The sequence below is a fragment of the Chaetodon trifascialis genome, chromosome 7 (assembly GCF_039877785.1).
Source record: "Chaetodon trifascialis isolate fChaTrf1 chromosome 7, fChaTrf1.hap1, whole genome shotgun sequence".
NCBI lineage: Eukaryota > Metazoa > Chordata > Actinopteri > Chaetodontiformes > Chaetodontidae > Chaetodon > Chaetodon trifascialis.
In genome coordinates, this window is record NC_092062.1 from 25,799,187 (window position 1) to 25,808,827 (window position 9,641).

The following is a 9,641-nucleotide window of genomic DNA, read 5'->3' on the forward strand; positions in this document are numbered from 1 at the left end:
TCATATGAACGGGGGCTCCCGAAAAGCTTGGTATTTCACCCGGGTGGGCGTGGTTAAGAATGAGCTACTTTTATTTCTAAAGCTTGGAAAGATGAACAAGGTCTGACAAATAACCGCACACATGAGCTCTGTTTATTTGATACATGTCAAATGTGAAGGTATACAAAATATATCAGTCGTGTGTTCCTATAATTTGTGCACGTGCTCTCACAGGTATGTATAGTCTGCTTTGAAAACCTGTTCAGGCTTGAGCTGAGTAGATTTAATGTTGCTGGACATAATTCACTCTGTCTTCTTGTCTTGAATATTTTAGCTCTATTTAATTGTGCGTGTTTTCCAATATAAAGTTATGATAGTCGAATTGAGAATGCATTGGAATTAGAATGCGAGTGACGTACGACGTAAGTCTCCGCCCCTGGGTAAAATACCTGGTTTTTACCGAGTCCCCGTGCGTCGGTAGGAAAACTGCGACGCGGACAGTATAGTGAGTGAGTTTGTGACTGTATACATAATAAGTAATTTCATAGCCATTGCATTTTAATACGTGGCGTCAGACATTGCTAATTAAACACAAATTAAATGTATTTTATAATTGAAATATTAGCGTAAATTTAAAAACTGAACGCGACATCTTGGCATATTTATCATATTTTCACACATTTCTTGTGTAACGCAAACAATAATTTATGTTAATGTTTGTCACAGTCGAGGTTTACTTCAACACAAATGCTCGTATCGAGTGTTGTTTCTCATGTTTAGTGAATACCTGCCTGCTTTGGGTGACCTGCCTTATACTTGTTCAGCAACAGGCTATTTTAAGTTTTCGGCTGTCTCGAGTTCACGTTCAGGGAGGCGTCGCAGTTCTCGCGTTAACTTCTTATTACAGGCTCAGTCATACCTGCCAGACCTGCTGGCGGTGCACTTTACAGTCCTGTGAAAAATCTTAAAAAGATAAATGTCAGCTGCATGTATTCATATAATTTAGAATTACTTACATGACGATAGCCGTTTTTTTAAATTCATTTTCAAACAAATTGTTATTCATTGCAACTCTAAATGGTTTGTCATGACTTGATGGAAAGGCTGTGACAAAGTGATCAATAGATGAAGTGACAGGAAGTTGAAGAGGTCGTGGAAAATAAAAATCCAGGGAGAGCACTGTGGTAAATACTCACCATAAACATCTCGTAATACAGTCGTCATAGCCACAGTGTGACATGAAGTTTTTTTTATAATAATAATAATAATAATAATAATAATAATTATTATTATTATTATTATTATTATTATTATCCTTCAGAATAATGTGGGTAAATTAATTTCTCACTCACAGATGTGGCCTTCAGCGTGGTTTCGTGGGTTAGGGTTAATGGACCGATGGACCATCATCTTTGGTATGTAAGAATATTCTAGGGGTATGATTTTGGTTGAAATAAACGTCCCCTCTGTCCTCTGATGTCTTGCTCTTGTTCATGCACAGTGAGAAGATGCGTGGCTTTGCCCTCCTGAGGACAGCTGGTCTCAGACGTTGAGGTGACAGCGTTTCAGAGCATGGTAACTGGTCTTGTTGAAGTTGTGCTCTGTAACTGGACACATCAGAGTTAATATTGCTCCTTGAGACACAACTCTGACTGCAGTGTCTCTGTTGTGCAGTAAGTGGGCAAACAGTAAGTAACTGGCTCACGATAGCTCAACTGCCACGGTGCAGTGGCCTTTGGGTATGGAACCGGGCCAGATACTTAGACTCAGCGTACCCCAAGGTTGTTGTATTCCCATGAACCGGCCGTCAGTGGTCATTCATGTGGTCAACCCTCAGTCGTAGAAATCTTCAGTTTCAAATAAATGTTGTTATTCTGATAATGAAATTGTGCAGTACGCCCATATTTGAAGCAAGTACGAGACATTAGGAGGCACAGGAAGTAAGACAAAAATGCAGTTAATTGATTCTGTCCTGCTAATGAAGGGCTTCATCACATAGAGGTCCAGGGGTTCGCTTTTGATGGACCAGATGAACCTGTGGAGCAACGGCAGAGATTCCCAGTAAGGTGAGGATCCAAGCTGACGTGATACCTGCAGACTGTTTGCTCCTGTGTTTCCTTTGCTCTCGTCCAACATGCCCCTTGAGGCGTTGCAGTCTGACATTGTGTCAAGCCTGTGTCATAAGGCGGCAGAGAATAAAAGGTCAACGTTCTCATCTGCGTTCAAAACCTCTAACAGTGGGGATTTGGACTGATGTAGTTTACCAACAGATCCCTTTATTTACAGCTGGTAAAAGATTAAATGTTGGCTTTGGGGATTAACGTAACATCTTAACTCTAATTTGCCTTCACAGTGTAGTACCCCAGGCTCAGGGCAAGACATCTGAGGACATCGGCAGACACGTATGCCTTGAAGACATGGTGGAAAGTGAGCAGGTTACATCCGAACACCTTGAAACAAGGGCTTCAAGACATGCCTAAAAATATAAAAGCATGTCTCAAGACAGCAGTATACACCTTTGTGTAATTGACTGACCAAAGTATTAAATAAAAGGCCAAATGTAACTGAGTGTGTTTTATTTAACTACCCACTGCACAAGAAATGTCATTAAAAACACTTCTGTTGCATAGCTAATGCTATTTTCTTACACAGTTAATCATCTCAATATGTCTATTTTTACACGTTACCTGTTGTGTATATTTTGATGTTGAGCTGTGCCTAAATTAATTCCTGCATTGAAGTAATCAGACATATTACTGTGCTGCAATAGCTGAGATCCAAAGACATGAAATGCCCTTTATTTTTGGACAAGACAAAAATAAAGTCAAAGTCAAATAAAAGCAATGGATTAATATTTCAAGTTAGTATTCACTGGAGGGTAGAGGAATTTATAGGCAACTTATTAGGAGAGATTAAATATGCGTCAGGCGGGTTTAAAACACAAAACTGTACTTAAGTCCCGATAAAATGCAGATGATTTCTGTTGAAATCGATGAGGCCCATGTAAAAATCCAAGATGGCGCGTAACGTTTTCGCTCATACTGATTGACCGGAGCGCTGCTGAGAAGCATTGTGCTCAGTGCTGCCACTCGTGGCTGGAAGTTATACTACCACAGTACTTTCAATCAATCAATCAATCAATCAATCAATCAATCAATCAATCAATCAATCAATCAATCAATCAATCAATCAATCAATCAATCTTTATTCATATAGCACTTTTCATACATAATGAAATGCAACACAAAGTGCTTTACGAGGGTTAAAAACAATAGAAATAAAAACGGAACATTAAAAACCCATCCCTCCCACCTTTCGTATGTATTAACACACACCCCGAAATACATGCATACACACACACACACACACACACACACACACACACACACACACACACACACACACACACACACACACACCACAAATGGTAGGAAGAGTAACGAGACATGGCAGGACACTGAGGATTGAGGATACAAAGGATCATAAACTACTGACAAATAACAATCCTATTATCTCTGTTCGGAGTTAACGGTTGTTTTTTTTTTCTCCGTTATCTCTGTCACTATTTTCAATGTCAAGAATCGGCTTTAACGCTTAGCTGATGCAATATAGCTTCCGACCACCGGTGGCAGCACTGAGCACAGTGCTGCAAGAGTGAACAGCATCTCTGCAAGTAGATCCACAATCGCTGCAGGACACGCCCATTCCACTGTAGAGCCTCAGCGGCCGCAGACAGACCACAGAGAGACGCTTCACCCGGTGAGAGACTTGGAAACCGTACGTTGTTGTTGTTGTTGTTGTTGTTGTTTGGAGTTAACATGTCGTAGCTAACGTTAGTTTAAAACACATCCTACAGTCCGTCGGAATAAGTTGTCTTTCTGCTACTTCACAGTGACTTTTTCCCCTCTCGGTAAGTCGCGGAGATCAGACTTCATTATTTCGTATGAATGTCTCAAACGGTTGCTTTTTCACAATGGTCCTAACATTACTGTATATTTTAGATTGAGATAAACTGTTTTCTTCAGTCAGACACTTTTTTTCCTGATTCCAGTTAACTTAATTCCATGAAAACAACCATTTTTGGGCGGCGCGTGACGTTACGGTTTCCCAGAAGTGGCGTTGAACAGATGTGCGTAGTTAAAAAAAACTGGACCTCAGTGGGCCTATTTGTTGACGCGGAGAGGAGGCGGAGGCAAAGTTCGGTAACACTGAGCTTCTATATCAGAGGTCTGAGGCTGCAAAATGTGAGGTTATTCCATGTTAAAGTTGCGGATAAACACATGTGACCTACATAATGCTTGCGGATGGTGTTATAACAATAGCAGTTACACCTTTTTACTGATTGATGCGGAGTAATCGTGAAAACAGGTTCCAGCATGACTTGCACCCTGCAGTCAGTGTGTCCGCTCAGTTGCCAGTTTATTAGGGACACCTAGCTAAAACTAATGCCGTCTAAATCCGCAGTCATCCACTGAGTCATGCTTTTATGAAGCTTGTAATTGTCCATTTGTGATGAAACTGCTTTAGAAAGGTGCGGTTTGTGGTGTAGGTGAACTGTGTTTGCATTATACACAGGTGTGTTTCTGTCATTTAGCCTTCCCTCATTCTTTTAAATGGGATGGACAAAATAATAGAAACACCTGTACTTACCAAAAACCCATCAGCCACCCTGTCGAGTGTCTGGGGTTTAATGTTAAGATTCAGATTTAAAGTGTCTCGTCTCTTTCAGTCGACAGCAGCAGGCAGGATGTCTGTGACCATGGCCAGGACAAACGGGGTCACTGTGCTCACTTTGAGCGCTGACCCCCAGAGTGCTTGTCCTCCACTGTGTCAAATCCTCAAAGGCCTTTGCTACAGCCCTGTGTGCTGCTCCGTGTCCCAGCACCTGAGGAGGGTCCAGAAAACTTCTCAGTCAGTCCTCGGGGTGAGTTACAACCTCATACTTTATGTTTTAAGTTGCTCTGTGAACTGTTGTTCATTTCACTGCAGCACAGCCCGTCTATTAGGGCTTCAACTGAGGATTATTTTCACTGTCAATGAATCTGTTGATTATTCTTTCCATTAATCAGTTAGTTATTGTGTCTATAAAACATCAGAAAATAATGGAAAATGTCCATCAGTGTTTCCCAAAGCCCAAGTTGATGCCCTTATATACCTCGTTTTGCCCACAACCCAAAGATATTCAGTTTACTGTCATAGAGGCTTCCAAACCCTGCATAACCACCTGCGTTATCACTTGGCACACTGAGGCTGGCACACAACGCGGCTCTCTACCTGCATTCAGGTGATGTTCTGTTTCTAAACACCATGAAACTGAGCCAGTGGTCCAGCTCTCCAGGACTGTTTCACCTGGTTACTGCAGTGATACTGTACAGCTGTTTGCCTTTAACGCTGCGTTTCCTCCTCCGCAGGCTCTGCATATTATGATCGGGTTGCTCAACATCGGCCTCGGAGTGATCCTCTGCAGCAGCAGTGGCGCCTCTTCATGGGAAATGGATAGTTCTGCATATCCATTTTGGCTCGGAGGATTGGTAAGAAAGCTGATGTTGTGTTTGCATTTTTGATGTTCTTTTTCCTGACAAAATGGACATTTGTTTACTCCTGAGTCTCTCCCAAAGTTGGAGTGAAGTCATTTTTCTTTGCCAAATTCAGTGTCGTTATGAAGCTCCCAAAAGCCTAATTGTGTTTTGCCTCGAGCTGGTAGCCTGACTAGAGAGTGATTCAAAACAAAGTAGGGGTTCAGTAATTGTGGTATGGATGTATTAGAGATGTATAAGATTTTATTTGTTGTCTTTTCTCTAGTTCATCTTATTTGGCATCACGAGCATCTTGTCTGAGAAGTTCCCCAGTCCCTGTCTGGTGAGTAGTTCAGCTCTATAACATCCTCACGTCATCTTTCATTTTTCTATCATCTTATTGTTTTATTGCAAAACAAGAGTTGTGTGCGTCTTACATGCAACGTCACATGTTCCTCAGCGGTATACACACCCACAGTATCTCTCATGAGTGCGCTGTACGCTGTTTATGGCCTGCTGTGGGTTTGTGTCTGGTTGTATTTAACCTGACGTGTCTTCATTTTAGGTCATCCTCAACGTGTTTCTGAATCTGGCAGGCGTTTGTTTGGCCATCGCAGCCATCGTACTCTACAGCATCAATATAGCAAGCATGTGGCTGTGGTGGGTGTGTCATAGCGATTACTGGGACTACGACAGGCCGACTCGGTCTCCTCAAGAAGAGATCATAATGGAGAAATGCCTGCAGGGCGAAGCAGTTATTTTGGTAAGTGTGGAAAATGTCATCTCGGCATTCAAAATACAAGCTGACACAAGTGCACAAAAATTCAAATTGTTCGAATGTGTGTTTTTTAAGAGGGAATATTCGAACGTCATTTGTGGCCTGACATCAGCATCGGGCCTCTGATCTGCTCAGAGTCGCTCTGTTCATTCAGCAGCAGCTAAACCAGAATGAGATCTGTCATAAATATAAAGCCGTCCATCAGAAATACATCCAAGCTCTTGAAATGTGTCATCCGAAATACTGTGCTACCATCTGGTCACAGCTGTCAAAATAAACTGTGTTTTTGTATGATAAAAATTAGTGCTGTCATTCGATTAAAATATTTAATCGCGATTAATCTAATGAATGTAATAGTTAACTCACGATTAATCGCAAATTAATCGCACATTTCTATCTATTCTAAATGTCCCTTGAATTATCATTTTAATAATCTTATCAACATGGAAAAGTGGATAGGCTTGCTTTGTGCAAATGTATTTTTATTGAAAACAACATGTAGTGTTATATTTCACACTAACATTCTCACTTTGAGCAGTCATTCACATTTGAATGAATCAAATCTCACACAGTTTAACACTGTCAATAAACAGATGACAAAAAAATAAATACTTGGTGACAAAAAAGCCCCTTCAACAAACCTTTCTAAGGGATCAAAACAGGGTGATCCAAGATAAAGTTACAAAGTGCACATCATTGTAAACTAGGACTCAGCCTATAGTTCAGTTAATGGCTTAAACTTTCCTTTCTTAAGTTTCCTTTCAACATAACAGCATCCACATGCCTCTGGCGAAAGCCATCCATTGTCGCCTGGTTTTGACAAGGAGGCGGCGGAGAATTCGCATTCGCCGTGTGTTGAAACTAAACTTTCCATTCGGAATCTTGTTCGCATCCATTTCGGTGTTTCGCGCTTGACATCCACACAAACCGGTAGCCTACTTTTTTTACAGCTAGCGAGCAGACAAGACCAAACTTGTGCATTGGCCATGCCTATTGTTTTGTTTCCGGGTTACAACCGGATCCTGTAGTTTTTCTTACGTTACTAGCAGTGGCCACAGCTTATAAAAAAACTACAAGTTCACTAGGTCACAAAGAGCGTTAATCTTGCGATAAAAAAAATGACGCCGTTAAAAGTGATTTGTGTTAACGCGTTAATAACGCGACATTTTTGACAGCATTAATAAAAATGTTTCCAGTGGCAATTTAACTGAAATCCACAGTCAGGTCACAGAAGCGCAAACGGCAAAACGCTGCAAACACAGGAATGATGCAAAGCCAAAAACACACAAACACATAAAACAAATGCAACAGAAAAAGACTGCAAGAGAAAAATGCTGCAATCACAGAAACGAAGCAGAAGCAAAAACTTACAAACACACAAAACAAATGCGGAAGAAAAATGCTACAAATATCAAAACACACACAACCCCAAAACAACTGCAAGAGACAAACGCTGCAAATTCATTCCTCAAAGCGGAAGTGCGCCAGGCCACTAGGGGGCCTCGACCTGAGGGATGGGCCGGTCCTGTAGGACCAGACCATAGAGATATAAGGAGTAGACGCCACATCGACCACTACTGCCTGTTGGTGCTGACGAGCCGTGGGGCCGCCATCTTGGACCGGTCACCCGCTCCACTCAGTGCCGTTTGGCAGGCGCAAAGAAGTGTCTGCACTTCTGTTTCTGGCTTTGCATCATTCTTACGTTCGCAGCGTTTTGCCCTTGTCAGCTACCGTAAGTTATAATTCCAAGATAATGTGCCTCCTTAATAATTAGTTGCAAGTTGAAAGAAAAGTGAAATTTGAAGGTCATTTTAAAGGTAACGCACTGTTTTTTCGTGTCCCTCCAGATGCTCGCACAAGGCATCAACGCTGTGCTGATCGTCCTGTCCGTCCTGGAGTTCTGCGTCACCATCAGCTCTGCCGTGTTGGGGATCAAAGCTCTGAGGAGCAGTGAGAAGGAAAACAAGGTAGAGTCTGCACACTCATGTCTGACTGTAGAAGCTGAATGCTGACTGAACACAAGCGCTGCACTTTTTCCTTCACGTCACTTTGCGTTTGAGTGTTTCTGTCGTCGTAATCTCACTTAAAACTTTTGGGGATAGAAGTGCTGGTCGGCTAGCTGCTACGCTAATCACCTGTGGCTTCACATTCAGTGTACAGACATGAGTCATGTTGATTTTCATTGTATGAATTCATGAATAAGTGCTATTCTTAGAGGTTTGAGTGTGTCTGTGTTTCACTGATGCTCTTTTTCTCTTTCAGAGCATTGATGACCCAGAACAATACAAAAGACTGCTGGAGGAAGTCACCGCTAACCCAGTGGTCTAAATTAAAGTCTCTGCTTCGAGCTGTCTGTTACACTATTCACACGACTGACTGACTGACTGACTGACTGTCTGTCTGTACTGTAACGTCAGTGATTTACTCAAATTCAGTCAATCTCTGTCAATCTTTTCCTACAAGGGTCGCTTAAAAATGTTTGCACTTAATATTTTAGATTGCACTTAATACTTTAGAGTATTTCTGGCAATATTCTGCACTCTCTTATAAATGCTGCTGTCCGTTTCATTTTTTTAAATTGTTCTCATTTATTATGCTTTTCTATTCAGTAATGTGCCTAACGGTCAGCATGTTTGTTGGTAAAAGGGAAGTTCATGCGTGTGTGAGACACTGATGGACTGATGGGTTTTTCCTTTTTTATAACATTAAGCCAGGATGACTATCATTAGTGGATCATTATATTCCTCTTTTTCTAAATGCTGTTTCTGGCTAAAATGAAAGTTAAATAAAATGATTGATTGATAAATGATTGATACTCTTATTTACTGTGTGTGTGTGTGTGTGCGTGCGTGCGTGCGTGCGTGCGTGCTGTTACTACTGAATCACTGCAGTGACCTAAAGTTTGACAAAGTAGTGAAAATAACAGTACATTTACTCGAGTTCTGAAATACAGGTTTGAAGTACTTGTACTTCACTTGAGTATTTCTATCAAGTTAATTTAGTCTGAGTCCTTAAAGTTTTATTTTCCTATAAAATCAGCAAATCTGCTTGTTTAAAGTCAACTTTCATCTTTAGAGCAGCCTTGTTCTTTGATATTTCTACAAACAGGTTTATTTAAGTGAAAACAGGTTTCAGTATTGTTACTCCACAAAGGGTTTTAGGACTGAAACGTCTCTATAAGATTGAGGTTTTTGAAGATGAAATAGCTGAAACTGCAACAAAAACCCCTGACCTGATGTTGTGATGTTCGTGGGCCCGTCTGCACTGCCAGAAACACTGTCATCTTTCAGTGAATGAAAACAGAGGGCATGGAGGTCACAGTTAAAGGGCTACGAGAATATTATTTATTAACAGAGTATGAGATGATA

General features: G+C 41.2%; 1 protein-coding gene, 1 long non-coding RNA gene and 1 other non-coding gene across 6 annotated transcripts; all 3 read left to right on the plus strand.

Annotated features, from left to right (window-relative positions):
- Positions 1-419: 419 nt before the first annotated feature.
- Positions 420-2,541, plus strand: LOC139333997 (uncharacterized). 2 transcript variants are annotated; one of them, XR_011602358.1, is made up of 5 exons: positions 420-484; positions 1,334-1,394; positions 1,481-1,554; positions 1,964-2,181; positions 2,333-2,541. It is a non-coding gene; the product is annotated as an uncharacterized lncRNA (long non-coding RNA). The 2 variants fall into 2 exon arrangements; XR_011602357.1 differs by having other exon boundaries at positions 1,979-2,181.
- LOC139334538 (small nucleolar RNA SNORA17) lies at positions 2,113-2,250 on the plus strand. The gene has a single exon (XR_011602381.1). It is a non-coding gene; the product is annotated as a small nucleolar RNA SNORA17 (small nucleolar RNA).
- A 1,146-nt stretch (positions 2,542-3,687) lies between the features above and the next one.
- Positions 3,688-9,076, plus strand: LOC139334401 (membrane-spanning 4-domains subfamily A member 12-like). Of its 3 annotated transcripts, XM_070967250.1 has the most exons (8): positions 3,688-3,738; positions 3,836-3,889; positions 4,709-4,903; positions 5,391-5,510; positions 5,782-5,838; positions 6,061-6,258; positions 8,121-8,240; positions 8,536-9,076. In XM_070967250.1, the coding sequence occupies exons 3-8, from the start codon at positions 4,727-4,729 to the stop codon at positions 8,599-8,601; spliced, it is 738 nt and encodes a 245-aa protein (XP_070823351.1). In that variant the 5' UTR covers positions 3,688-3,738; positions 3,836-3,889; positions 4,709-4,726; the 3' UTR covers positions 8,602-9,076. The 3 variants fall into 3 exon arrangements, with proteins under 3 accessions (XP_070823351.1, XP_070823350.1, XP_070823349.1); XM_070967249.1 differs by lacking the exon at positions 3,836-3,889 and having other exon boundaries at positions 3,694-3,738; XM_070967248.1 differs by lacking the exon at positions 3,688-3,738 and having other exon boundaries at positions 3,775-3,889.
- The last annotated feature ends 565 nt before the right edge of the window (positions 9,077-9,641 follow it).